The following is a 27,978-nucleotide window of genomic DNA, read 5'->3' on the forward strand; positions in this document are numbered from 1 at the left end:
CAATTTTTAGGTGTTTGGAGGAGGTGATCGACCTTTTGAATGCATCTTCTTTTTTTTGTTGTGCTTAATCGATATCCGAATTACACGTCACGTCGAGAGATTGACACCGGACAATCAGCCTTTCTCAGTGCGATACACCTTGAACACAGCGTGTTTATTTTGGACTGTTTTATATATCTTTTTATTAGAAGAATCGAGAGTTTTCATTAAAAGTAGCACACGGTCCCGTCTTTCCATCTATTGACCAACCAAGATGGTTGTGCTCTTTTGACGTACGCTTCCTGTTGCGATACGAAACTTACTGTTTGCACTCTTCATGGAATGGTTCCAACGTTCTCAAATCGCGCCAGGTCGGCGGTAGCGTATTATGTAGATGTTTTCCACACTTTTTGCACGGATCTGCAAACAGTGTTACGTAGCTCCTGAACCATGTCTGTGGAACAAAGAAACATCCTGTATTAATTTACTCTTCCAACTGAGGGCGTGACTCCCCAGAGTACTCACAATGAAGCTTCGAATGGCCAGCTCTGGCAGGGTGGGTGAGAAAAAATGCAACATTGCCGAATGTGCATGATCCTGTACTTTCCGGAACACTTGATGCCTTGATTCGGTCCACTGCTCATCCACCCCGTCCAGCAGGGACTCCTCGTATCCTTTCACCGTGACCCATTCAATTAGGAGTCCCTTCAGTATCACCGCAGCCCGCAAAACACGTGCAATCGTAATCTGGAAAGGCAAAAAAAAAGGGAAAGCGTTAGATAATGCTACGATGATGCGATCGAGAGGACGGAAATTCCCGCTTCGCTTCTTACATGAAGAATCGCATTCGTCATGAAGGGTCGCGCAATCTTCAGGTTCATGTTGTTGTAGTGAATGCTTCCGATCAGATTATCCACCATCTGCGGCGTGGCCAGATGGCTCGATGGAAGCGAACGTCTGCGCTTGGTGTTGGTGTAGTACGAGCGTTTCAGGGAGTTTTGCTGCAGCAGTGTCGAGGCGAACGTGCTGTATTCGTGTAGTTTGTCGTGCCATTTGTAGCTTTGCACCAGATGCGGGTACAGGGCCTGTCGCTCAAGGTTTGTCTCCAGCGACAGGTAAGCGGAGTTGGCAAGATTCAGCGGCGTTTGCGAAGGCGTCAGATCGTTGATGCAGGATTCAAAGTCCCTAAAAGAGATCAGCATAGCTTTGTATTATGTACGATTAAACTATTGTCACTGCAACTTCGCTCTTACTTGAGATTTGCATTGACCGAATTGAGCAACTCCTGTAGCTCTTGAAGAAACTTCTGCTCCTTCCCTTCTTCGCCATGATCGGTACGCACGCCAGTACCTAGGGTTTCGAAAACCTGCCCAACACTCGATCGCAACACGCGTAACTGAGACAAAGCGTTATTTATCGGTTCCAAATTCATGATTCACGGTAGCACTTTTGCAAGCCGGACGGTAGTTGATCCCGGTAGAAATTTGTTTATATCGTCGACAGGTCCGCGACATAAACAAACTGTTTCTCACCATCGGTTTATAAGCCATAGTTCACTTGGCAGCTAGGATTTGTTTATTTTTCACGGAATTATTATTCTTTCTTTCTTTCGTAACCAGCTCATTCTACAAATTTGTTACAAGTTATTTTAATCATCGGAATAAAATAATAGCTTTCCTGCTAGTGTAATAACAAAAAATAAACCCGAACAGCAACAGCGCTTTCGGCAACAAACTGTCACAGTGACAGTTTGCGATGAGTCGAACGGGAAAATTGCTCATCAAAACATATTCACCGTCGCAGAACAACAATATTGCAGCAAATCGGACTAATTGGATTGAATTCGTCCCGTTTTTGCCGTAAGGCAAACAGAGCATCGCATCGTAATGGCTATTTTCGAGGTGATGAGGAGCAGAATGAGTGAACTGCCGGGAAAGCTGCTTAACCTAACCCGCCTTTCTGTCGTATTTCACAGTGGCGCAAGTTCAACTTTTTCGACCTCCGCCAGGGAGTGGATAAAGATAACGTATCCGGGGCGTTGCAGGGCGCAAAGATTACTGCAACGGCAAACGGCACCAGCTTGATAGTGATTTGCGATTCCAACGGGTACATTCACACATTTAGCCGCACTTGGTCGGTGATTAGCTTCAAGGGCCACGAAGGCTCGATACTGCTGTGCGACATAGCGAAACCGAACAATCTGCTCGTGACGGTCGGGGAAGATATCAACGGTCCGTCGTTCAAGGTGTGGAACCTGTCGAAGCTGTCCGCAACGAACGGTGCACAATGTTTGCGTACGGTGCGCACGATGGTATCGGTCCCGACGGCATTGGCCGTCTCGGAGGGCGGCCAGTTTATGGCGATCGGATTTGCCCAGGGCAACATATCACTGTACCGCGGGGACATTAGCCGGGATCGATCGAAAACGCTGAAGCAGCTTACGGCCGGCACGAGCGACATTGTCGGCATTGCGTTCAAGCACTGTCACAAGCACACGCAAATGTTTGTCTGCTCAAACTCGGGCGTGTATCTGTACAATCTGCACAGCCGCGATAAGGAGATCCGCGTGATACTGGCCACTATGAAAAAGCCGGTCGGTTGCTGTGCGCTGCAGACCGGTCACAACGAGGGCCACTTTATGGTGGGGCTGGACGATGCAGTGTACTGCTACACCTCGGACGGTCGCGGCCCGTGTTATGCGCTGGATGGCAACAAGACACTGCTGCACTGGTACCGGTCCCATCTGCTTGTGGTGATGCGCAACCCAAGAAGCCCGGGCGGCTTTAACCTGACCGTTATTGACATACAGAACAAGTTCATCGTGTTCACCACGCCCATCGAGGAGGTGTCGGCGATTCTGACCGAGTTCGGCACCTGCTACATTCTGACCGAGGGCAAACAGGTGCTCCATCTCGACGAGAAAGATCTGCAGAGCAAGCTGAACGTGCTGTTTAAGAAAAATCTGTACGACATTGCGGTACGCATTGCAAAGTGCAACCAGTACGATGCGGAAGGTTTGGCGGGCATTTTCAAGCAGTACGGTGACCATCTGTACAGTAAGGGCGATTTTGCCGGGGCGGTGGAACAGTACGCGAAAACCATTGGCCACCTGGAACCGTCGTACGTGATACAGCGCTTCCTAGACGCCCGGCACATCCACTTTCTCACGGACTATCTGCAAACGATACACGCGCAGGGCCGCGCAACGGCGGATCATACGACGCTGCTGCTGAACTGTTTCACACGGCTCGATCGAACGACGCAGTTGAAGGAGTTTTTGAAAAACGATCAAAAGTCGAACCTGTTCGATATCGATGTGGCGATCAAGGTGTGCCGCGATGCGTCGTACGTCGACGAAGCGCTGCAGCTGGCCAAAGCGCACCGGAAGCATGACGCTTGCTTGAGCATTCTGACGGAAGATATGGGCCAGTTCGAGGAAGCGTTAAACTACATCGAATCGCTTGCGTGTGCGGACGCGGAGCGTAGCATAAAGCGGTACGGGTCGGTGCTGATGAGCAATTGTCCGACGAGAACGATTGCGCTGCTGAAGAAGCTGTGCACGGAATATGCAGCGAACAGAAGCTCGACACCGGGCCGGGACGCTCTCACGGTGGCGGATCTGTTGGCCGATCTGAACATGAACGATGAGCGTGGTCACGGGAACCCGGAAGACTTTATTCACCTGTTCGACGATACGGAGCTGTTGATCGACTTCCTGGAGCATCTGGTGCGCTTCGTGCCCGCCAGCAGCCAGTGCGTGTACAGCACGCTCATCGAGCACTATCTGTACAAATGGAAGGAAAGTGCCGCGGTGGAGGGAAAGCTGCTGGATCTGTTAAAATACAACACGGACCGGTACGACAAAAACCACGCACTGGCACAGTGTCGCGTGCACGAATTTTGGCCCGGCGTTATGTATCTGTACGAGGAGGACAAGCTTTACCATCTCATCGTGCGGCACTACCTGCGGCATCGACAGTACGACGAGCTGTTGACGTGCTGCCGCAAGCTAGCCCACAACGATGCCTCCCTGTGGCTGCTCACACTAAACGGCCTTAAGAACGATGCGCAAGCTCCGGCGCACCTGTTTAACCAGATTTTGCAAGTGATTTGTGAGTATTCCAGCGGAGTGTTGAATGTAGGGAGGTGATTAATCGTTTGCGGGAAATATTGCTCTCCCACAGCACAAAAAAGACTTCAAGCGCCGCTGCAAGTGCTGGACTGTTTGGCGGTCGAGCACGGTCCCACCTTCCTCTCGGTGAAGGATTATTTCGCGCAGGTGTTCCAGAAGGAGCAGGACACGATCCGCAGCGAGGAGGAGCAGGCTCGAACCTACCGGGAAGAGTCGGCCTCCATCAAGCGCTACATCAAGCACCTGCAGGAGGGCAATGTGGAATTTCAGAACACGACCTGTGATGCCTGCAAACAGCCACTGTCGATGCCGGCACTGTTTTTCCTCTGCAAACATTCCTACCATCAAGAGTAAGCGAAGTGGGATCGAGCTAGATCCACTTAGGAATTGATTTTAACGTCCATTTTCAGCTGCATTCGAAGCTACACCGATACGGAACGGGATTGTCCGGTGTGCAACAAGAACAACATACAGCTGATCGAGGCACTACGGGCGCAGAGTGAGGCGCGCGATCAGCACGAAATGTTTCACGATCTGCTCGACCGCTCGCCGGAACCGTTTTCCGTGGTGGCAGACTACTTCGGGCGTGGCCTGTTCAACAAGCTGCTTATCGTCGAGGAAGGAGATCCACAGATGGATGTAGGAAAATGGGTCTCCCCTTTGTTTTGCTTTTCTTTTTAACAGCTTTCTATCTGGTCCCCCTCGTAGATTGTGGAACAACCGAAACCAACCGACAGAGCAAAGGGTGCTGCTGCGACGTACGAACCGCCACGCACTGTCGTACCGCAGCCGGCTGCTCCGTACGCCAGCGAAGCGAGACTCCGCCAGGACGAAGGCCGATCGACACAGGTTCGAATCGAATCGCAGGAAAGCGAAATGCGCCTCCGGTTAATGGAACAGGAGCGTATTAGGCAGCGCCAGCAGGCGGCCACAATCGCACAGCAGCAGATGAGGCTGCGCGACGAACGCAGTCCGAAGATGCAATCCCCTTACGGCAGTCCGCGACCGACGGCCGTGCCCGATCTGAGCAAACAGCTGAATCCATTCGAAAAGTCGCACGCGTCGGCAGCAGCGAAGCAGCCCGTCGTCAGTGCGAAAGATATCGCCAAAATCCCGATCGCCACCACGGCACGTAATCCGTTCGATGAGGACGAAGCGGCCGGCTATGACAATACCAAAAATCCGTTCGACGACGGAACGCAGCAAGGTGGGGCATCGGTGGGAAAACCACAAACGGTTGCTAAAAACCCCTTCGAGGAGGAGTACGACAGTAAGTTGGATCCTTTTGCCGAGTAAGTAGAGTGCGCTTTTTCGCCGGGAGGAATTACTGCTGCATCGTTGAGCCATGGCACGTTCCCCGTATTTATCCCTTCAGTTAATACATATATATACATACATGCAATAAACAAAAGCTAAACGTCTTACAATTCGGCGAGAGAATTTAATAAGCTACGTACATGAAGCATTATTATTCGTCCGAGCTGCACAACGACGAGTGTGTCGTTTCGAGCTCGATATCATTTATTTTTCCTGCTTCCGTGCGTTACGGATCGAAAAAATCGATCACTTCCAGTGTCCGTTTACTAATAGTTTTTTTTTGTTTCCCTTTTCTCCACAAATGGGTGAATTCATCACAATATACTTTCTTGCTGTGGTGCACGTGCACTGCCATCTTCGCGGCAACTGGTTGAGGAGCGTGTGTTCGTACGTGTCCGTTGTAACATGCTACCAAACGTTTGCAATCACTACCTTTCTAGTGCTAACTGCTTCTCAGCTTTCCCAAACTCGTTGTTCGGCAAAACAGTCGTCATAAATGCCTGCGTCGGAAATCGGTGTTGAATTTCTAATTCATTACAGTTTAAGAAATTACGTTCTTATACTAGCTAAGCGGATCCAGTGATGGATTGTGGTATCTCATGACATGCCGAGACCTGGGTCCTGCGATACGCAGAACCGACTCAATTCGGCCAATGGGTAAAAGGCCAAACCCGAGCGACGATGAAGGTTCGAGAGCCAACTAAGAAGAGCGGTAGTGCCGGTTTGCTTGCTAATGCATTGCTCGTGCCCACAGTAATGCGGTTGCGTTTTGGGTTGAATGAAATGTGCGCCGGGTTGATGCTATTTGATGTACGAGTATCGTCGTCAAGGTGACCAAAAACGTCACTGAGATTTCATGCTCACCAGCTTCCGCGATCGAGCTCGCGCTTCGTGCCGCGTGACCGTGTACTCGAACCACAGAATGTTCGGTATGAGTGTGGTGTCTCGCAGAAGGAACAGTTCCGATACGCGCCACAGTACCACCATCGGAAAGTAGGGCGTGAGTACGAAGTGCGTCAGCAGGAACCATAGCGCTCCCATCACCGTACCAACGAGAGCGCCAACCAACACCTGGGACAGTGTGTGGTAGAGCAGATAGATCCTGCCGAAGCAGACGAGAAACGCTGCCGCCCAGCAGATGGCAAGTACCAGCAATCGGACGAGTCGCTCGAACCTTGCGCTATTACTATTGTTTATATGATGCAGTCTGTTAAAAAGGGACAGGGAAGGGCTCGGGTGAGTTATTCGTAGGGAGCTAGCTCACCTCACACATACCTTATAAAGATGAACAGCAGTACGTAGGTGGCAAAAAAGCACATAAACTGTGAGTGCGACGAAGGCATACCATACTCAGTCCATATTTGAGCCCGCGACATCGGTCGCGGTTCTTTAATCCAGTGCTTCAGCAGGATGTTTAGACACTCGTTCACCAGCGTCCCCACGAAGAACACGATGGTGTGCAGATCCCGCCGGAACAGTATTAGTGCCACAAATCCGGCACCGATACCGAGCGGCGCCAGGCTAATCCATGCCAGCAGCTTACCGACCAAATCACCTGCAGATGACACGGAAGGCATGGTGCAATAAAGCGGATGTTCAGAGAGGCTCGCCACCGCAAAGACATGATCGCACATGCCGCTTACCTTTAGGATATTCTACCAGTGTCAGTGTGATGGGTTGCCATTCGTTCAAATGCGGTTCGTTCGGAAGCAACATATCGGCGGAGGACATTTTCAAGCTTGATCAAGCTCCTAGCGATGCTGTGACATTGGCGTGTTCGTGTTTGGTGTCTAATAATAAATACTACCGCTCGGTCTGGGGTCTTTTTCCGCGAGCCACGTTATTCCTGTCTCTTGTTGTGCTTGTAGCTTGACTAAGGCCAAAAGGAGGAAAACGAATAAAGCCCTTCGTTCCGCTGGGAGACCGCTGAATCTTTCCTGTCCTGTTGTTACGGCTATATGATTCTCAGCGATACGGTTCTATTCCCGAACAATGGCTCCGGTACCATTGTAGCGCGTGGATTATGTAGATAACGCAGTGCTGCACTTCGTTCACTGTTGATTGGAGAAATATATGCAAAACATGCACATATTCAAGCGCAGAAACAAAATTTGTGCAGAAACTGTTGGCAATGTTTTGTATGTGTGGCCACAAATGACACCGCACAGTAGTAACTGGGTGGTCAAAAGTGCGATGACTTTTGAATAAAATCGGTGGATGACAAACGTTGAAGTTGAATGTTTTTCAAATCGCAGAAAACTTGTATTTTGCTGCAGTGATTTTGAGTTATGATTGTTTCATTCATAATTCATCTAATAAACATATTTCAAATAGAATAACTTTTATTACAAATAAAAAGAGATTTCATAGCGCTGTCACCACTGTTCGACTGTCTACAAGCATCTGACGTTTCGAGCACAGGGTGTCGACCAAGGTGTATATATTTAGAAGGTGAATTTTTGTCGATTTGGCAGGTAGACATTTTGGATTTTGGCCGGTCGAGAAACTTCAAAGTTTGTTTACTTAATCATATGGTTTGGGACTACCAAAATAAACAAACATAAAGCATCGTTTTTCGGTTCAGTAAACCAAGTTTCTACATTTATCATCGTCGTTGCACATAGCACTGAAGATAAACAGTTCCTTTACCAGCTCTAAAAAGAAATTTGCGTGACGTTGTTTTCTTCATACAGCTACCAAAGGCCTATCGGACGTATCGAATTACGGCATACCACTCGATAAAATTACACTGGTAGATTAAGTGAAGCTGTTCGATTCTCGTGCTAAGTACCATAAATTACAAGGAATAGGATAGAATTGTGCCGCATCCACCTCGAAACCCTTATCTTTCGTACCCGTCAGGCGTATAATGCTTCACTGGATAGCATTAGCAATTATGCGTAGGTAAGTATTTTATGCATTCGTTGTCCAGTAGATTGTATGGATGCTTCCTCTATTCTTCATTCATCTGTGGTTTCAACGAACGACTAATTCGATTCTCTGCCATCAGATTGTTCGGAAAGTTTCACTATGATTTGAAAGCACCAGCACCACCAGTGCGTGGACCGTAAAGTATCAGTATCATGATGTGCTGCCTCCACTGGATCCAGGTAAGGACTCCATCGATCATCGGTGTAAGAACGTTTATATTGAATGATACTGTAAACTGTTTACGGGGCATTCAATATTTAAGGCAAGAGGGAAAATTTGTAATTTTTTTTCGTGAACAACACAACCCAACGTGTGCAGGTGCCAACCGTTTACAATAAGTCTATTTTAAAGCTGTATTTGCTGTTCATTATTTTTATTTAACGATTCAATGAAACGGAACAACTTTACTCAGCGTTTAAACGCTTTCTTTCAAAACGACGAATATATATGAATACACATTTCATTCAGTGTTATATGGACAGCGATAAACGAACAACGTCGACGTTGTAGCCAGGACGGTAAAATTTGCCATTAACAGAATCATCACATACTTAAGACATTTTTTGAAGGTGATTGAAAAGAAAGAACTTTCACTTCGATGTCCAGGGAGTCAAAGTGCTCAGCAAAAATAAACGAAAAGTAAATATTTTTAATGTGTTTTACCTTATGCGTAGATAAGTAAATAATGTTGTGCTTTTCCTTCATGTCTGCAAACAGCATTTTCACGGATGTTATCTGCATCAAAATACTTTTCTGAAAAACTTGTATATTGTTTTTTCCTACCACTAGCATGTTCGAAATGAAAGTATACATATTATCTAAAGCTTCAATTTGCTCTTCACTTCCCATGAATGATCTTTTATAATGTAGTTTTGCATTCGGGCTATATGAGCTAGAAATGCTAAACCACAAGTCTACCATTTCTATAATATTTGCCAATTCTTTTTCATTTGGCAAATATCGCCGCAATGAAATGGCTGTAGTACGAGATAGTAGCTCTGCTGCTCTACGCACATTTTGTCGTTCTTGACTTGACAAAATCAAGTGCCCCTTAGTAAGCTTGAATAAAGGAGTCATTTCAGCTCCTAATCTACCTTCTACTAGATCAAGTAATGGTTTTGCAGAAATGACTTGATCTTTATAATTAAATCCATGATCAACGAGCCAATTTCTCAATAATTTTAGTAAATGTGGTGCGTCTGGAAATACATATACATTTTTCTTAGTTATGGGATGCTCAAAATACGGTTTTTTATAATCTTGTGCACCTAGCTCTTTCCAACAACTTATATTAGTCGAACAATTGTCGCTTACGATCCCAGCAACGTTTATACCCTTTTCAAATAGTTTCTTTATAATAATAATAATGATTTCTTTGGTCATTTTTTTGTCAAAACCAATATAAATCGGCTGCTTCCAATTCTTAAACAAACCTCTAGCCATAACTACTTGTAGGTAATTATGAGGACCAACAACTTCATCAGTTGAAGGATCATATTCCATTGTATGTTGCACCTTCATCTCATCGAAACTTAATATGCATTCCGCATCTCTACTGTTCAATGTACTAATAAAGTTACCGATAAATATTAAAACATCCTCCAAAATGCCTTCGCTTAAATTAATAGTCCTTGCATATTTTTGTAAGGTCGAAATTGATGGTAGGGGGTATTTCATATCCCGTACCATATAGTCATATGCCCTTTTCCCAAAATATCGGAGCGTAAGAGCACTGCTAATTTCTTTCTTCGTCCATCTGACGCGTTTCTTTTCTTCCGTAATCAAAGCAATCTGATTTGATGATAGTGTGCCTTGTAAAAGGTTTTTCATTTTGTCAATCAGATCGTTCGGATGGATGCAAGAATTCTTCAAAAAGTTAAGTTCCTTTTCTAAATTTAAAACTTTTTGTTTTAGTTTAAAATTTTCAGAAGTAACGTAGTTTAAGGTTGCTTTTAATCGCAAATTAGCTTCTCTAAGTTTCTGTATTTCCTGAGAATTGTTTGTGTTCGTGGATTGCGTTGTGCTTACGGATGCATCATTGCTTGCCGTAACAGGAATAGATGTTAAGGGAGGAAAGTTTTCCAAATCTTCCTCCTGTTGATTACTCATTGCAGTATGCAATGCAGTTTTAATTGTTGGAATAGCTGAAACAAATATAATGAATTAGTCACACAAAGATTAAGATGCAATTCAAAACAACTCACCATTAGGAAGAAGAAGTCTTCGAGACACTTTAGCACCAACCAAATTATTAATTGGCATTAGATAATCATTTTCTAGGAAATGTGTTGAACATATCACGTCATTTATTGAAGGTTCCCAATTTTCCTCCCGGTTACAAAATTGAACCCAAGATTTACGAAGGGGTTCAGATTTTGGGAAAATGTGGAAGGAAATCTCCACCGAATGTTTTTTTGCATCGCATCGTTTATTGCGACACAGTGAAACAGCACAGGGAGCAGGCATGTTTAAAAGTTTTAGAAAAGTTCTTATGAAATTCGTTATGGTAATGAAAGAAACAAAATTTAACTAATGCTACTTGAAAACAAACAACAAAATATCAAACTAATACCTATACTAACGTAACTATCTTACCATAGAGCTAACTAACTAACCTAACTAAACACTATTTTATAAGAAAATTATCGTAAATGAAACTTAACTAACGATTTCAAAGAACTGTAGATGTGGATCTTAATTTAGAATCTACACATCTATCCAAGTTATAGTCAAAATCACTTAATACAAACTATAATTTTTATTAAATGATTATAAAAAATAACTATAACAAAAAATTAACCTTCAAAAAACACACTTCCTTATGATATCACTTCAAAGCCACCAAAAACACGCAATCCACAACCGAGCAAACCGAAAGTACAAGAAGCTATGAGGGTAAATATTTGTAAACAATACCTCCACCAATACCTTCTACCATTCCACAACCATTTCTTCTCCACCTCACCACGGAACAAAAACGTCAAGTCGCGAAATGTCAAATTGCTCTATATAATTCTACCTCCTAAATCTATATACCTTGGTGTCGACTTCGTTGTCGATTGTCGATACAAAATGTTTAAAAAAATATTATTTTGCTTCCTATTAACGACTCCTGCAGCTATTCTGCTTTGATTTTTGTATGAAAGGGATTGAAATCAATTCGAATTTTCTCGAAATAGCTCAATCGTTGTATGGAACAGCGAAAGAATATCGTAAATTGAATTAATTCATATTGATTTTATTCAGCCCCGGAATCTTCAAAATCACGATGACGAAGTCCCACAGTGCGTAGTGCCGGATGTGTGTTCGTGTGTCTATATCGCAACGTCACAAACTTCAGATCTTTCTTTCCGGTGAGGCTCTTCAGGTGGACGCATCGTAGTTTTTATTAGTTGGACAAAAGTTTTCTCCATCTTCCAACGAAAATGAAAATCTGGAAGGATGTATTCACCGGTAAGTTGTGGAGGAACCGAAACGCTATGGCTGAGTTATGGAGTGCCGGACAAATGGAGTGATTTAATGCGAGAAAATTAAGCCGCAAACGAAGCTGCATTACGCCGCTTGTGTGTTGCTGCGTGAGATGGTGCGATGGCCGCTGACAGCGATGGCGTATGTGTGTACGTGTTAGGGCCATAGTTGGTAAAAGAAAAGTCCATCGCTGTCGCGCCGATGGGTATGGCGTGTGTAGCATTGTCGATGAAGCTTGATAAATGCTGGCATATTGTAACTATTGGTGTACGTGCCGGCTCTAGAAATTCCCCAAGTGCGTCGGCTTACCCTTGAACATGTATCGAAAACGTAAACAAAAGGATACGAGCCGATTTTGAGGTTAGGGGTCATCGTTCGCCGTACTGTTTCCTCTGTGGATGACTCAGCTTGTGGTGTGAAAAATGTCTCATCTTTTTTTTTAATGTTCTTTCGCCCATTTCTGTGCGCTTTTCTAGGGGACGAAATGTTCTCCGACACGTACAAGGTGAAGCTGGTGGACGATGTGATGTACGAGGTGTACGGAAAGCACGTCTCCCGCACCTTGGGCGATGTGCAGCTGGATGGTGCCAACCCGTCCGCTGAGGAGGCCGAAGAAGGAACGGAGTCGGCCACCGAAACTGGTGTTGATATCGTCCTGAACCACCGTCTGGTCGAGACCGGATTTTCTGACAAGAAGCAGTTCACCACCTACCTGAAGGACTACATGAAGAAGTAAGTGTGTGTGTGTGCCGGTTGGCGTCAAGCTAGACGCAGGTAGTTTACAAGATTCTAATCATTTCATCGTCCCTTTCCCGCAACAACAGGCTCGTCACCCGGCTGGAAGAGAAATCGCCCGGCGAGGTGGAAGTCTTCAAGACGAACATCAACAAAGTGATGAAGGATCTGCTCGGTCGCTTCAAGGACCTGCAGTTCTTTACCGGTGAATCGATGGACTGCGAAGGTCTGATCGCCATGCTGGAGTACCGTGATATCGATGGCGAATCCGTGCCAATTCTGCTCTGCTTCAAGCACGGTCTGGAGGAAGAGAAGTTCTAAGTGTGTGCGGTTTCGTGTTCTAGGCTGATCGCAGGCATCGTCGTTTATATATTTTCAATTTCTATTTGATTTATAAGCTTTCATTGACACACCCCCCGGTAAACAGCATCCTGTAAAAGAAGACTAAATGACCAAACAGCAGGGAGCGCGTTATTTATAATGTGCGTGTGCCGCGTTTTTCGCGACGTGCGTAAGGTTTAGAGAACAATTGTAAAAGTGAAGGTGAGGTCAAGTTTGAGACTTTTAGGAAATTACCGCCAGCATTTAATTATCGGCTAGGAAGGAGGAGCAGGATGTACCGTTAGATGTGACATTTCCAAACAAGATGCGGATGAAAACTCGGTGCGAAATCGCTATCTACAATCATTTACAATTGTGCGTGACTTACCAATACTCACCAAAAGCTTGCAGTTACGTTATCAACTATTTTTCGGTAGCACGGTACAACAGAAAACACGCGCGGCGGCAGGCAACCAGACAGGGAACATCAGTAGACGGGCGCGCGCGCGCGTGCGTTTGGTAACAGAGACCATACCAGCAGCATGGCATCAGGACTTTTTTGGAAGGTGGAGAAAAACCAACAACGATTATCTTCTGTCCTGCAAGATTTTAAAGCTTCCTTGCAACATCAAAATCAAGCATGAAAACTGAACATCAAATAAAGAAGAAAACATCAATCGTAACAACTGAAAACGAAGCATGGGGTGTGTTGTTTCTCTCGGATGTTTTGTCTACTACCGACAAGAGATAATGCACACATGGGGTATGGGAGTTCCCCAGAACATCCAGATAGTGAGAGGAGGACAGTCATTCAACAGTTGGTTTTACAGAGCTGCATTTTGGGTGGAAATAGCAACCATGATGATGTTTTTCTGTACGGCACTGTAGTCGAGCTGCTGTCAAACGGTTCCCATTACGCTTTTATTTAAAACTTTCTCGAATTTTTCAAGACATTTTCTCTTTAACAGTAAAGTAAAACAATTCTTCTGCATTATTCTATAATATTTTTAGCCCAATTAATTTTATCCCCTGTCAAGATGTATGTCCGCAGTGCGCTCATGAGTTATCAACACACGCTAGCCACAAACGTAAACAATGCAATGAGCGAGATCGACACCGTCGCGCAAGAACTGGACTTTAAATTGGTTGTAACAAAGAAAGGAAAGCATCGCAAACCGAGAAACAAACCACAAACAGTTCCCCGCCAGCTTGCCGAACCAGATCGGTCCGTATTCTGCCAGAAAACAGTAATGTAAGTACCCGTTGGCGTGTTTCACCGGCGCGCTCGTACCTTTTGACATTCCGCTCAGCCGGCTGTCCGTCCGGTTATATAAATTGTACACATTTTTCAGCACGCAATTGCAGAGTGCAGAAGCGGACATTTCGCAGTCTGCCTTTTTCCGTCAGTGTTTGGAGATCGTTCCACCGATTCTAGCCGGTGTAGAAACCATCGTTTGTCTTGGGTTGGGCAAATTCCACCAGTGTGCCATTGCCCGGTATCAGCTAGCGTTTATACGGTGCTTACGAAAGCACACGAATCTCACCGTGGGAGTGCAATTTTTCGATCCAGTGTTTACCGGATCGGAGGTGGAAACGCTGCAGACCCTGGGGGAGACCGTTTTGCACGAAAATCTTGAGGGCAAGTACAGTGCTGAACGCAAAACACTGTACTTCCTGCCACACTGTCCGAAGCAAATCGTCAACAATCTGCTGTGGAAGAATTGGGATCCGTGCCGTTTGGCGAACGTTGTGTTGCTGTGTAACAGTTTCAGCACCGTGGTGAACAACAACCCGGACCGTTTGCTACGCATCAACGCGGGCTACATTCTACGAGCGGCCGATTTGTTCCGGGAAGTTCCGCTACGAAATAATTTTCGCTTTACGGATATATTCAACGATACATCGCTGCATTACTTTGGGGCAAACGAGGACGAGCAAAATTCACACATCGATTGGAGTAACACCGACGAACCGTCGTACGAACCCGACGATCTAGAACTCATCTCGAAGGAGGCGCTGGCAAGTCTTGAATTTAGCTGAACCAATATCTTCAAAATCACCATGGCAACGAGCGCTGTCCGTGCAGCGAGTAGCAGCAGAACGTTAAAGCAACTGCTCTCCGAGCTGAAAGCGATCCGTTCCAGTGAAGGTGCCTGCGCGTACTCGCTGGCCAGCAAGTACATTACGGAACAGTATCGGCGGTTTGAGACCACCGAACAGCAGCACTGCAGAGCGAAGGAGGAACTGCAGTTCACCGCGCAAACATACCGCTGTTACCTGGAAAGCTTGCGCAAGCTGAAGGAGTTGAACGAAAGCTACCGTGGTAAGGGTGAACGGAGCATCCGCGAGACGGCTGACATGGTTGGCTTTAAGTTGCCGCACGATCCGAAGTAGATTTGTGTATTTCGCCGTGGACCGTAACGAACATGAAGTGGAAGGTAAATAGACTTAAACATTAATCAACACAGCAGCAGTACTAAAAATCGATATCGTAGATGATTGTTTGGTTAATATCACTGTCGCCGGGGTCGCACGGACCTACCACGATTTGATCCTTCAGCATCAGTGAACATTCGAACATGTCCATCTGGTCCGCATCGAGATCCTCGTTGTCTTGCTGGTCCGGTGGTGGAATGTCCAGCGGTTCGAAGAAGAAACTCATGCGCTTCTTTTTACTCGCGACCTGAGCTACCGATTGGTTCAGCTGCTGGCCTCCACCGCCAATGGATGCGTTGAGTATGTCTCGTTTCAGCACAATCCTATGCTGCACGTTACTATCGTCATCGTCTGCCGGATCGACGGATGGCAACTGCGCAGCACTCTGAGATAGTAGCTGCTGCAACGCGACACTCCTCTTTTCCGTTTCGATTATCTGCATGTACTCTGCCAGCGCTTGCTGCAGATAGTCCGGACGGCATAAACGGTCAATCAAGGCGGACGAATTGAAGGTATCGTTTGCAGAATGGTCGCCGGCGATCGCTTCCAGTTCGGCGGTAAAATTCAGGAAATGATCAACCGACTCCATCTCTTCCTCGGACGATTGATGATTAAGCAGATTTGGCTGATTTTCACAATCACTACCGCCACTGCGTTCCACATTCGCTGGCGTTTCCTTCTTGCCGTTTACTTTGGCAAGGAACTCTCGCAGCGGAACTTGACCCTTGTCCTTTCTAACAGTCGCTGCTTTCCTTTTCGGTTTATCTTGCTCGTCAGTGTTGGTGGTTGCTTTCTTCTTTCTACTTGGTTTTGCTTTGCTTGCTAGAAACGCATCAACTAGCTCCGGATACGCTTCCTGCACCAGGTCGTGTGGTTCGATCGTGCTCCACAAACTTTCGAGCGAGTTGCCCGCTTCCGCCAGATAGGCATCTATTTGTTCCTGTGGGATTAAACCGCCGAACATGTTTTGTGCATCTTTCCACACAATTTCATAGCTAGCGATGCCTTTGGGCGATCGCTTTTTCTTAATGTGATCCGGTTCGAGGTACACGTTGCAGCGTTTAGCCGGCGGATGCTTCTTCACGTACACCTGCCAACGGGTGAAGAGTGGCAGTAGCTTCTGGAAGCAGTACAACTCGTTCCACTGCAGATAGGCGGACATGCTTTTCTGTAACGATCGACAGACAAATAGATCAGGTGTGCTTGCTCCATTACGGGCAGCCGGTACTTACGATGAATTTTACCAAATTTGGTTGCCGCCACGATAAATCCAGCGCCGGCAGTTCGCAGGGTCTCGTCAGAAACTCGTCTATAATCGGTTCGTGTGGAAAGTCCGGATCTTTCAGCGCCCGCCGTTTAATGTCTAGCTCTGTTTTAATGTTACAACGTTGCTGCTTCCAGCGCGACTCGTTGCATCCGGGCTTCGTTCTGCAGTCCAGACAGCCGGCTTTACGATGCTGCAGCTGCTTGCCCACGTGTCCACAGTCGGTGCAGATGTTTTTATCTTCCGCACGAATTTCTAGTTCCGTCAGCCGGTTGGCCGTTTTACGCCAGGAGCGCATTTTGGGCAAAATTTCACTATCGCTGTAACAGCTGATGAATCGTGTAACCATTTCCCTGCCCACACCCATCACACCGGCCGGACAGTAGTCGCACCCGGACAGCAGTGCCATGGCAACGATCTTTTCCTGTCCCAATCGAAGCGAACTACCATCGAGCCGACTCAAATCGTAAATCTCCACCGAACCACCGTTTTGGGAAGCGGCAAAGTTGCGAAACACACGTACCGCGCCGTACGCAAAGCAATCGGAATCCTGGCTGATCACACCGTAGATGAGATCGTCGCGATTGAGGTAGGCGCACAGCGCTTCCGCTTCTCCCGGCGCTTGCACACACACCAGACCCATCGCGCTCAGCAGCTCCTCGCATTGCTTTAGCACATGGTGAAATCGGTTCCGTTTCTGTTCCGCCGGTTTACCAGGCTTTTCGGCAGCAACCGTACTGGCGGATGTCGCTTTATCACAGTTTGCAATCTTTTTTGGGCGAACGCCACGAAACTGCGTCTGCTGATTGCGCTTAACGATCACACCGTACTTTAACGGCGGTGCGGTACCTTCCAGCACGAAGACGGGTGTAATGCCGGTTTGCAGTAGATAGCACGTGCGAAAGAATAAGTTCCTGTGGATGAAGGGGCGCTTTAGCAAACCGTAGGCTCCGATTTCTCCTGGACGTAAAGCTGTTACCAACCTGAGATAGAACCGGGGATGCACAAAGTAATCGACAACGTTCAAACTTTCGCACACCCATCCGGAAAGATCGATCGCCACCACTTTATTGCTCAGCTCGAAAAGTGGCTTCCGTTCCATGTGAGGGGTCAGCAGATTCCACAAATCTTTTACGCCCATATTAACGCAATTTTGCAACGGCAACGTACACTATTTTGCGCGGCGAACGATATTTTCACCACGGTGCAACTGAACGTAAACAACCGTTGAATTTGAAATCAAGGTGTATAGAGAAGATCGAGTGGTGAATTTTAAATTTGACATCTGACAGTTGGCAGATCGACATGCAAGAAAATAAAAAATAATAAAGATATCTCACTTTTTATCGTTTTACGTTCCCAAATGAGATGTATGCAGTTATAGAAGAAGAAATGCAACTCACAGAACGACTTGTAATTATGGTTGGAAGAGTACAAAATCCGAAAGTGGTGAAAAAGATGTGTCAATTCCGATCCATGTCCGCATTTTGACAGCTCCGGGCGACTGTCAGTTGGTGTAGACGCGGTGTTATTTCGGGATCCAAGTGCGAGTGTAGCCAAAGCAGAGAGTCATCACGGGCAAGGGAATGGTTTTCTCGTCCAGCAGAAGCAAAGAAAAAACTGTACAAGATTTTCCTTTCTAGCCTGTTTCCGTACCGTGTTAAAGATTCAATTCGTCAATCACCGTTGCTCGCGGGTTGCGCCGAAACCGGAAGAATCGCCATATCGTAGCCATTCGCTAGTGAAAGAAGGGAAAAAGAAAAGCAGGTGAAAAAGTCCGTCGCTCTCCAATTTCATCCGAAAGCAGAGCAGTGGCAAGAAGGGGGAAAGAAAAAAAAACACCTCCAATGCCATTGGACCCTCCGTCGTCCGTTTTCCGAACCGACATTAAAGTGGAAAAGAAACAAACCTTGCCGAGTTAGTAATAGGCCTGGTGGATGTGGATGCATAGCATTGCTGTACAACGAAACCAATAGCGCCAGTTGGAGGTGTAGTGGTGGGTCACACCGAGTGTGGGGGGGCTAAGCAACAAAAAAAAAAAAAAAGATTTCATACCAAGCGATTATGTGAATAGTTTTCCTTAGCAGGCCATTGCGCGCTGTGGTGTGCGTGTTGTGCATGAGGCTGTGTGTGAGAGAGAGAACGTGTGTGCATATAGGTATTGCGTGTGCCGTACAACGGGTATGTGTGTTTACTACTGAAACCACACACTACAGCCGTCAGCGACCAAATTGTGTGCATTTATCTGTGGCCGAAAATTGTGTCAAATCGGTGTGTCGCAGGTGCCAGCTAGAGCCACAAAAGGGAGTGTGGGGTGGGAGGATCGCACAAGTTGTCGCGCAGTGAAACGGGAGTCCCCCTTCACGGAAAGGGTGGTTAGTAATCCGCTCCACTATCGATCACATTGTCGGTGTCACGGCGCAAGGTAGTGTAGTTCACAGCGAAAACAAGTCGCGCTGTGTCCGTGTTTGGTTTTATCGTGACAACGCAGACGGCAGCAGACAGCCAAGCCCGGAAGGAAGGTGGCGAACGGAACGCGGCTGGTGGTTTGTCACGTTTTTCCCAGTGCCCCCTGTAAAGGGTCTAGTAGGCCGTGGTAGTGTGCCGCTGCGAGTGTAGTGAAAAGTGTTCGCTAGTGTGTGCGCGCGCGAGTGAAGAATTGCATTGGTTCGCCTTCGTTCTGCTGGTGGTGTGTGCGTGCGCGTTTGGTCGGCTGTGTGTGTGCGTCTCTCTGTTCTGCTGTTACCGAGTAGTGTGTGCTTTGGTGCCGGGGCCTAGGAGTGAAAAATAATGAGTCGCCATGAAGGTAAAATTCGTTGCTAACCATCAATCCACTGGCAAGAGGCTAGTACTTGCTCGAGAAATGTTCTTCTACAAGATGTGTGTTGTTGCGATCTGTTGCCCTTTCGTTTTCGTGCGAACTTCAGAAGCGGAATCCCGGTGTGCCATGACTGAAAGGAAGGAAATTAAAAACACACACACACACACACATCCGCCGAGCCACACTTGCACCTTTTAACATATTGTGGCTGCCCCAATGGTCAAGGAAGAGGACAGAATCCCTTTTCCGGTCGCGATGGTTTTATTTGTTTTTGTAGATGGTACACCCACCCAACCCATCACCGTACAGGACTGACAAGGAAATGGCGACGTTGTAGCGGAATGACATTGTCTTGTCCGGTCGGATTCCCGGGACGGTCTCAACTGCTCTACACATTTGTGCGGAAGGAATCGCCGCGCATATTATGACCTGGATAGATAGATGACCTCTTCTGCGCGGTACGGCCAACTGCATCCGAGAGGAAGCGACCGTTTGCTGTATGCATGGTCAGATCGAGCAGAAGTACCTACACTCGCCTCGCCTGTCTAGAGCAATGAGTTCTTTGTGCTAAATATAGCGGATTTATTTTCCTTGCACACTGTGCACTGCTGCGTACGGCTCTAATGTCCATCGGCCATCAATCGAGCAAGGGGCATGTGTGTGTGTGTGTGTGTGTGTGTGTGTGTGTGTTGGTGGGCTGACTCAGTGTGCCATCCCCCGTTTGCTGTCGCGAAATGACATGGCGTGCTGTAAAATAAACACACCACCAGGCCGATCGATGCTGTCGGATTGGGGCCATCGGGTTCCGTCCTTCTGTTTCCGTACGAAGCGAAGCAACACACCGACAGCAGACAATCTTCGCAAAACACTGCGCAACGTTCGCGCCCTACAAAGAGGGGCGAAACAATTGTGCAAAGAACATTTGCCAATAATTAATACCTGTTTTTTGTTTGTTTCTCTCTTTTCGTTCTTCTCCCTCTCCCTATCAATCCTAGGAGTCAGCTGTGATTCGTGCTTGAAAAGTAACTTCCGTGGAAGACGGTACAAGTGTCTGATCTGCTATGATTACGATCTGTGCGCGACCTGCTATGAGGAGGGCGCGACCACAACCCGCCACTCGACCGACCACCCGATGCAGTGCATACTGACGCAGTCCGACTTTGAGCTGTACTATGGGGGCGAGGTGCTGCCGGCCGATCAGCCACAGTCCTTCACCTGTCCGTACTGCAAGCGGATGGGCTTAAGCGATTCGGCACTGCTGGAGCACGTCAGCGCGGAACACACCGATACCGGGCTGGAGGTGGTCTGTCCGGTCTGTGCTGCACTGCCCGGTGGCGAGCCGAACTTTGTGACGGACGATTTTGCACGGCATCTAAGTCTGGAGCACCGGAGCGGTTCCCGGGATCTCATCTCGTTTCTGATATCCTTTTCAAATTTTGATGATTAAGACTTTCCCCGAGAATTTCGATCGAGTTTAAAGAGAGAGATAGAGATAGAGAGAGAGAGAGAGAGAGAGAAGTATTTTAACCGTGAGAAAGAATTTGGCATAGTAGAAAGGACTAGCTGTGTATAATACCAAGGTAGTAAACAATAGCTAAGTATATACAGGATCAAATAGACTATGGGCATCTCATAAGATCAACTTGGCGCTAGAGAGAGCCATCCGCGACTCGAAGGTGGAAACTTCGGGGACCATCTTCTATAAGTCAATCCAGATCCTGGCATACGCTGATGACATAGACATCATTGGTTTGAGGCTCTCTTATGTAGCAGAAGCTTATCAAAGGATCGAGCGTGCGGCACAGAACCTTGGGTTGGAGATTAACGAGGCAAAAACCAAAATAATGGTGGCACCACCAGCGGTCCTGCTAACAAACACTGATTTACGCAGGGGTGATGTACAGATAGGAGACCGCACCTTTGAAGTCGTCCAAAACTTCACCTATCTGGGGTCCAAAGTCAGCACCGACAACAACATTGATGTTGAGTTATGCGCATGGGTGCTGGCTGCCAACCGGTCATACTACAGCCTGAGGAAACTTCTCCACTCTAAATACCTGTCGCGACGGACGAAGCTAGAACTGTACAGACCATTTATAGTCCCCAGTACTCACATACGCCTCTGAGACATGGACTCTGTCCAAAACTGACGAAGCCCTATTAGCCGCGTTCGAGAGGAAGATGATCAGAAGGATTTTTGGACCCGTATGTGTGGAAGGACAATGGAGGAGCCGCTACAATGATGAGCTCTACGAGCTGTACGATGATCTCACCATCGTGCAGCGAATTAGACTAGCCAGGCTCCGGTGGGCTGGTCACGTCATGAGAATGACACCGGACGACCCAGCCCGTAAAGTCCTTTTAGGCCGTCTGTCCGTGTGGACGGCGTGGTAAGCCCAAATTGAGATGGAGTGATGGCGTTGATGCGTCCGTCAGAACGGCCGGGATAACGGATCGGCAGACGACGGTGCTAAACCGTGAGCGGTATCGAGGATTGTTGCAGCAGGCCAAGACCACAAAGCGGTTGTAGCGCCTGATGAAACAAAACAAAATCTTATAAGATCAGCCTGAAAAATCTTAAATTTTTGGAAGAAAAACGACGTACAGCAATAACCCAAACATATACTCTAAAGGGCAATGCATCTCATGCTTACAGAAAATTAGAAGAGCGTCTAACAAGTTTTAATGGAAAAGCTACGACAATCATGAAATGGTCTGCTACTGCCAAAAATCGACAGAAACAATCTAATGCAGCATCTCGATAGAGTCTATAAGCTTCAAGTGTTCAGTTGCACTTGGAGTTCATTCGATAGCACATAAGACAGGCATGTCCTGGTGGCTCGGTATGGCAATCAAACCGAGAGAAGACAGGGACGAAAAATATCGACGAAATGGTTCTGGAGTGTTTGTATTAACCTCCTATGAATTGAACAAGTATTCTTGCAAGATGTTTGTTTAAACATCGTTTTTGGATAGCCAGTCCTGCGTACTGGAGAACGATTACCTGAATAAGGCCATTTAATACTTTTTTCAATAACAACAGTTGCGCAAAAAAGACATAGCCACAGGAGATAAAGATCGAAAGTCTCACTAACTAAAGCATTTCCCTACAGCCATAACCGTTCATTCTTTTTAGTGATGTTTCCTTGACTAAAGATTGTCCTTTCGTCCCGTGCACGATGAGCCATCAGCGATCCGCCATGGAGGAGTCAGACGAATGCCCCACTCGGGACGTGCGCTCGGTGGGCCACGATCGCGCCGCTCCAACATGCACTTCAGCTCGTCCGGCGGAGGTCTGTCCACGCTGTCGCCGTCGGGCAGAGAATCGGTAGACCCGATCGCGGAACTACTGCAGCAGCTATCGAATGTTCGCCGCGGAGGAGCACCGCAACCATCCCAGTTGCAGCAACTACAGATGCAAATTCAGCTCGAGCGACAGCAAGTCACCGTAAGTGTTTTGTGTGTGCGAACAGTGATGGGACACAGCGTGTCGGTAGGATGGTTAGGGCTGTACGATCATTGTAAACAAAGCTCAGCTGATTCTGTATGAAGCTCGTTGGAGGAGCACAGGAGGGTGCGAACTTAAATCGCCTTTCGCTAGCAGACGCCAGAAGTAGCTCCTTCGCTCGTGCCTCCCATCCGTATTCCGGCTGGTGGCACAGATGAAGGAAAGCGCGTTAGTGTATTAAATTTAAAACTAAACTGCGCAAAGTGACCGCTATGTTGGTCGAATTCGCGCACCGAAAATTACACAACGAGCTGCGATTGGCGGTGTATTGGTGTTCGGGCCGGGCCGCCAGTCCGTTGGATTTAGCTTCCACCAGCCAGACGAAACTCGCCGCCGACACACACGACGACCCGAGCGCGAAAACCCCATTTCGGCAGTGCTTTGGCACGTCGTCCTTAATACCGTAAACGACGAAACCTGTTGTGTGGGCGGTGTTGGTGGTGTGAACAGGCTTTGTTTTGCAGCTCCATAACCGTTGTTGGTTCGAACAAACCAAAAATTCACTGTTTGCAGTTGGCATTGGGAAGCTGTCGCTGTGGTATTTTCCACGGCTTGCTCGGATTGTATTTCGCACTCCGTGCTCGTTGCATATCGCCCAACGGGGGAGAGTGCAGTGTAAATTGTGGTGTGCAACGGCAACGCAGACGAGACGGGCGCGCGGCAAGTGACACGGGCCGAGTAGCAGCCAAATTCAAAATAGAGCATCCACGCGCTCGGATAATCGCATCCGAAACCGACCAGGCGAACCAGGAGCAGAAGCAAATTATTTGTGCAAGCACCAAACATATACTCTACGTGTGTGGGGACAAAACTTCGCTCGCGATTGCGGTGCATTCCCGATGCATTCCGGTGGTGGCAACAGCACGAGAGCGCGTCGCAACCTCGTTCCAGGCGCACACCTGCCCGCGATACCTCCGATTGCGTTTTTGGTAGATTGTTAAGGGCAAATTCTTTCGTTGCATCTCATAAATAGTGTATTTTGTAAATCTTTCATCCATACCACTGCCACTAGTGCTACCACTGCTGTCACTACTACCACCATCCACCAGCGAACCCTGGTAGTGGTGCGCTGTACTTTGGCGTTTCGTGTCTGCACACACATCCCCAACATCTGTTTGCAACAATCAAAAAACAATCTTCGCATCATTGTATGTTTTTCGGTGGCATGAAGAAGCATCGGAAGGGTGCAGTGTGAGCGAACCCGTTCGCAGTAACATCGATTATCAACCAGCGGCTCGCGCTGTCCGCTTTATCTATCGGTATTTTATGTTGAGGCGCGTGTGCGCGTGTTAGTAGCAACGCGGCCATATCAAAGCAGCAGAGCGCGATGCAATGAGAACAATGTACGAAACAATCGTAGTGCAGCTTTGGCGCCATCCCTGGGCCCTGCTTCTTGAAGTAGCCTTTTTCTGTTACACGTTCCTCATTTTGTACGCCAGTTTGTTTACCACGGTAATTGCGATTGTTTGCTAATTATTATGTTTCCGTTTGTTCCCCTTAAACCCCACAATCATCATCACATCACACCAATTAATAGATCGTCATAGGTCCTTTAGTTTTAAAATCGTTGTAACGTGTCACTCCTTTTTTTCTGTTGTTGGTATAATATAATCTCTGGCCAATTCCTTTCCTTGTCCATGCTCATCTTCGATCGATTTATGGTGTTATGGCTAAAGCGTAACGTGCGCTCAGGGCAAAAGGTGGGGAATTTGGTCGGTGGGTTTTGGCTGCTACCCTAAATTTAGAACCCTTGTTGTATGTAGGATGTCATGCCGAATAGGAGCTTTCTAGACTGGATTTTGCGTTGCTAGGTTTCGTAAACAAAGGTGGTGTTGTACCCTATCGACGGGTTGAGACGGGGGTTCCTGATTTTCTATAGATTTTTTAAGTATCTGACCGAAGCAATTTAAATTACTATCGAATTAGTGATATTGGAAATTTTAATACATTAACCGCATCTCTTCTGCCCGGTGCAGCAAAACTCCCAGTTTGATACAATTTCGTTACATTTTTCCGTCTCTCATTTTCCTCTTCAAGGCCGCTCGTCAACAGTTGGAACGGCTACCAAGACGACAGCAGCAACCGGCCGTCGTGTCCTCCGCCCCGAACGCAACCGGTGTCAACAACAATGCGATCGGTGCGACACAAGCCAATCCGAACCATACAATCATCACACTGAATGCCGGCGGTGGGCGCGATGGTGGACCGATCGCCGCTTCCTCCTCGCTGCCAATGGTGTCCACCGGCGTCGGCGTCTGCAATGTACCGGGCTCGATCGGAAGTGGCTCCGGCGCCGGTTCCGGTGCGCAGCAGTCGCAGTTCTTGATGGCCCGCTTCATGGTACCGACCATGGACGATGCCGAACAAACGCAGCTGGGACGTGACCGAGCGGACAGGTTAGTTGAAAGGATGAGCAAGCAGAAAGCATTGCTGTTTCTCACGCGCATCCTCTTTGCAGATCACAGTTTGTTCAAGCTTTAATGTTATCAACCATCGCGAACGTGCAGCCGTTCAACAAAGCCGCCGACGAGGAGCTGTCCGATGAGTTGAGTTCAATGAATTTAGGCAGCAGTACCGTTAACAGTAGTGTAAAAAGGCTACCCACGGACGAGGACGGCGGCGAGACGGGTGGTGAGCAGCTGCTGCAGGATGGTGCTACAACGGCGGACAGTAACTACGGCAAGGAGGATGGAAATTGTGATAGTTTCAAGCACGGTGCCGATGCCTCCGCCAACGGCGGTTCGAATGACGATGCGCCGAACGTGATGATGCATCCGTTGGGACATCGTGGTGGGCATGCCGGGTCCGGCAAAGCGAAAGGAGCAAGCTCAGCCAAGTCGGGCGGTGCCGGTGGTGGTGTTGGTGGCGGACCAGTCGAGCGCAGAGCGTCCCGTCAAACGCCGCCGTCCGGTGGTGGTGGTGGTGGCGGCGGAGTCGGCAATAATGCAGCCAAAGCCCGTGAACTGAAGCAGGCAAACTCTTCGTCGAACACTTCCACGTCGGTGTCCTCGAGGCAGCAGCAGCAGCAGCAGCAGCAGCATCACGTGCCCGACTCTAGGTAGTGTCGTTTGGTTGGGGAAATGGTATAAGTTATTTAGCAAACATGAGCAGCAGGAGCAGCATAAAAAGCAGCAGCAGCAGCAGCCGTAGTAGCAGTAGTAGTCACAACACAAGCAGAAAACCCACATTATCTATTTGTCTCTTAATCCATGGAACGATTCGGTGCAAGGGGACGATAGCAGCAAGCAAAGCAAGGCAAGTTCCGCACCGACTGTAAAGGGAACTAATTTATAGGAATGTAGCTTAGAGCGAAGGGCGTGTGGCGAGTGGGGCAAGTATGGAACGATGCGCCGGCCTCACCTACAGGTGTGTTTGTGTGTGTGTGTGCGTGTGTGCGTGTGTGAGTGTGTAAAAACATAAAGGCGGAAGGAGCCGAGCTGCGTAAACAGAACGTAAAATTATTACTATGTGTGATCACCAAAAAAAAAAACAAGAAACGAGAAACAAACCACAACAAAGGCAGATATAGAATGATTTGAAATGATTTGGCGCAAAAGCAAACGTTGAACGAGGTTAATACCTAGCTCTCCTAACGGTGGATAAATAGAGCATCGGAGGTAAGGAATTCATGCCACCAAGCAGAGGATACATTAAACTAAATATAGCTATCTTTCTAATAAGGGAATGGAACACCTAACACGGGATACGAAATTGTTGGGCGAACTAGTTAGTGGGATGACGTTGGATGAACTGTTCGTTGCAGGAAGAAGCTGTGTGCTGCGTGCGCGTGGGTTTCGCCACCATCACAGGACGCTACATTTCAATTACAGAAGAAACATGAAAAGATAAACAATTAATCCATCCATCTCGGTTATTCGGTTCTTTTGGTCGTTGGGTGCATGATGCGACACGTTGCTTTGGCGCAGCGATCATCTTTTATTGTTTAAATTTGGTTGTACTTTTTGGTTAAATGAAGCTGTACTTCGAGCTCGAAAAATTAGTCGGTGGAGAACTTTACGTGTACAAGCCAAGCACGCGGTGGCTGATACGACCGTTTAGTTGCGGTTCAGCTAAGACACTTTCCGATTCTTGTGCGGATGCTGATGTGTGGAACGCGGTAACGTTTCGAAAGATAGGAAAAATAAAATCGATGATGGATAAATCATTAATCATTGCGCAAAAGAAATCATACGACTCGTACACGAGCACCATGCCAAGCTGAGATACCCCGATAAGCTTAGCACACTAGTAATTAGGCCGTAAATCGATGGACCTGAAGCCTGAGGCAGGAACCGAACAGTGAATTTGTGTGCGCAAAATACGCAAGTGATTGAGATATCGTTCGCGGGGGGGGGGGGGTCAGAAAGACAGACAGGGAGAGAGAGAAAGAGAGGCCATTCATAGTCGTGTTTGTTGGATATTTCTTAAAATTTCAGTTATAGAATTGCATTACACCTCATTACAACAAAACGTAAGCAAATTGCACATCCAATGCCACAGTACGACAAAAAACAGCAGCAATTAGTTTAGTTTCGCTCGAGCCGGTTTAAGCTGGGTGTACGCTTCCTGTCGCAGGATTAGTTCGACACTCGAGCTTAGTGTGTGTCTCCTTTGCACAGAGGGAAAAAGGCGCGTATGTACATGTATAATTTTCTTCTCGTTTAATAATTCGTTGGTCAGGCATTGTAATGTCACATGCCTGGTAGTTGGAAGAAAGCTTTTTGCTGCTCATCGGTTTACTCGTTCTGTTGTGCGATGGTTTCGGTTCGGTACAAGTGGACACCGAACCGGCGGCCAATAACCTGTGAAGCTGTTGGTGATTTTTTTCTTTCTCTTTTTCATTATCATACTATTTTCCCAGCTGAGAATTCATACATGGTTCTGAATACAACAACAACAACAAAAAAGTATATTTATCTAGCGCTTGTATAGAAATTTAAATTTTAAAAACAATCGATAATTACAACAACAAAAAACAAGTAATATTTCAATGTTGAAAATAAAGCAAGACATAGGAAAAAAAATATTTGGCAGGAAGTGAGTGTGTTTGAGTTTGAACCACCGTT

At 47.2% G+C, this 27,978-nt stretch overlaps 8 protein-coding genes across 9 annotated transcripts in view; 5 read left to right on the forward strand and 3 right to left on the reverse strand.

Moving 5' to 3' along the window:
- Nucleotides 1-13,580, forward strand: part of LOC118505015 (translationally-controlled tumor protein homolog) — a 45,800-nt gene extending 32,220 nt beyond the window's left edge. Inside the window, exons 3-5 of the mRNA XM_036040204.1 lie at nt 11,706-11,812; nt 12,304-12,559; nt 12,652-13,580. Of these exons, the coding sequence (XP_035896097.1) occupies nt 11,785-11,812; nt 12,304-12,559; nt 12,652-12,883 (516 nt within the window). The 5' untranslated portion in view covers nt 11,706-11,784 and the 3' untranslated portion in view covers nt 12,884-13,580. The remainder of the gene's footprint in view (nt 1-11,705; nt 11,813-12,303; nt 12,560-12,651) is intronic.
- On the reverse strand, nt 154-1,690 carry LOC118505013 (mediator of RNA polymerase II transcription subunit 27). The gene is made up of 4 exons (XM_036040202.1): nt 1,233-1,690; nt 813-1,164; nt 505-726; nt 154-433 (listed from the first exon to the last, which is right to left on the reverse strand). Exons 1-4 carry the CDS (start codon nt 1,409-1,411, stop codon nt 299-301), a joined length of 888 nt encoding a protein of 295 aa, XP_035896095.1. The 5' UTR covers nt 1,412-1,690; the 3' UTR covers nt 154-298.
- On the forward strand, nt 1,723-5,538 carry LOC118504985 (vacuolar protein sorting-associated protein 11 homolog). The gene is made up of 5 exons (XM_036040142.1): nt 1,723-1,880; nt 1,955-4,091; nt 4,164-4,461; nt 4,522-4,750; nt 4,820-5,538. The coding sequence occupies exons 1-5, from the start codon at nt 1,866-1,868 to the stop codon at nt 5,405-5,407; spliced, it is 3,267 nt and encodes a 1,088-aa protein (XP_035896035.1). The 5' UTR covers nt 1,723-1,865; the 3' UTR covers nt 5,408-5,538.
- LOC118505014 (dolichyldiphosphatase 1-like) lies at nt 5,577-7,600 on the reverse strand. Its single transcript, XM_036040203.1, has 3 exons — nt 7,072-7,600; nt 6,704-6,983; nt 5,577-6,635 (listed from the first exon to the last, which is right to left on the reverse strand). The coding sequence occupies exons 1-3, from the start codon at nt 7,157-7,159 to the stop codon at nt 6,272-6,274; spliced, it is 732 nt and encodes a 243-aa protein (XP_035896096.1). The 5' UTR covers nt 7,160-7,600; the 3' UTR covers nt 5,577-6,271.
- A 325-nt stretch (nt 13,581-13,905) lies between the features above and the next one.
- On the forward strand, nt 13,906-15,350 carry LOC118505012 (SRR1-like protein). Its single transcript, XM_036040200.1, has 2 exons — nt 13,906-14,135; nt 14,236-15,350. The coding sequence occupies exons 1-2, from the start codon at nt 13,921-13,923 to the stop codon at nt 14,921-14,923; spliced, it is 903 nt and encodes a 300-aa protein (XP_035896093.1). The 5' UTR covers nt 13,906-13,920; the 3' UTR covers nt 14,924-15,350.
- Nucleotides 14,945-15,277, forward strand: LOC118502485 (protein FMC1 homolog). Its single transcript, XM_036034717.1, has one exon. The coding sequence runs from the start codon at nt 14,945-14,947 to the stop codon at nt 15,275-15,277; it is 333 nt and encodes a 110-aa protein (XP_035890610.1).
- LOC118504991 (flap endonuclease GEN) lies at nt 15,246-17,831 on the reverse strand. The gene is made up of 3 exons (XM_036040169.1): nt 17,567-17,831; nt 16,552-17,497; nt 15,246-16,487 (listed from the first exon to the last, which is right to left on the reverse strand). Exons 1-3 carry the CDS (start codon nt 17,722-17,724, stop codon nt 15,360-15,362), a joined length of 2,232 nt encoding a protein of 743 aa, XP_035896062.1. The 5' UTR covers nt 17,725-17,831; the 3' UTR covers nt 15,246-15,359.
- A 259-nt stretch (nt 17,832-18,090) lies between these two features.
- On the forward strand, nt 18,091-27,938 carry LOC118505003 (E3 ubiquitin-protein ligase KCMF1-like). Of its 2 annotated transcripts, XR_004905379.1 has the most exons (6): nt 18,091-19,389; nt 20,400-20,824; nt 22,583-22,852; nt 24,950-25,308; nt 25,371-26,529; nt 26,594-27,924. XR_004905379.1 is itself a non-coding variant. In XM_036040188.1 (5 exons), the coding sequence occupies exons 1-5, from the start codon at nt 19,374-19,376 to the stop codon at nt 25,972-25,974; spliced, it is 1,674 nt and encodes a 557-aa protein (XP_035896081.1). In that variant the 5' UTR covers nt 18,091-19,373; the 3' UTR covers nt 25,975-27,938. The 2 variants fall into 2 exon arrangements, 1 of the variants encoding a protein (XP_035896081.1); XM_036040188.1 differs by having other exon boundaries at nt 25,371-27,938.
- Nucleotides 27,939-27,978: the final 40 nt, after the last annotated feature.

The sequence above is a fragment of the Anopheles stephensi genome, chromosome 2 (assembly GCF_013141755.1).
Source record: "Anopheles stephensi strain Indian chromosome 2, UCI_ANSTEP_V1.0, whole genome shotgun sequence".
Classification (NCBI taxonomy): Eukaryota; Metazoa; Arthropoda; class Insecta; order Diptera; family Culicidae; genus Anopheles; species Anopheles stephensi.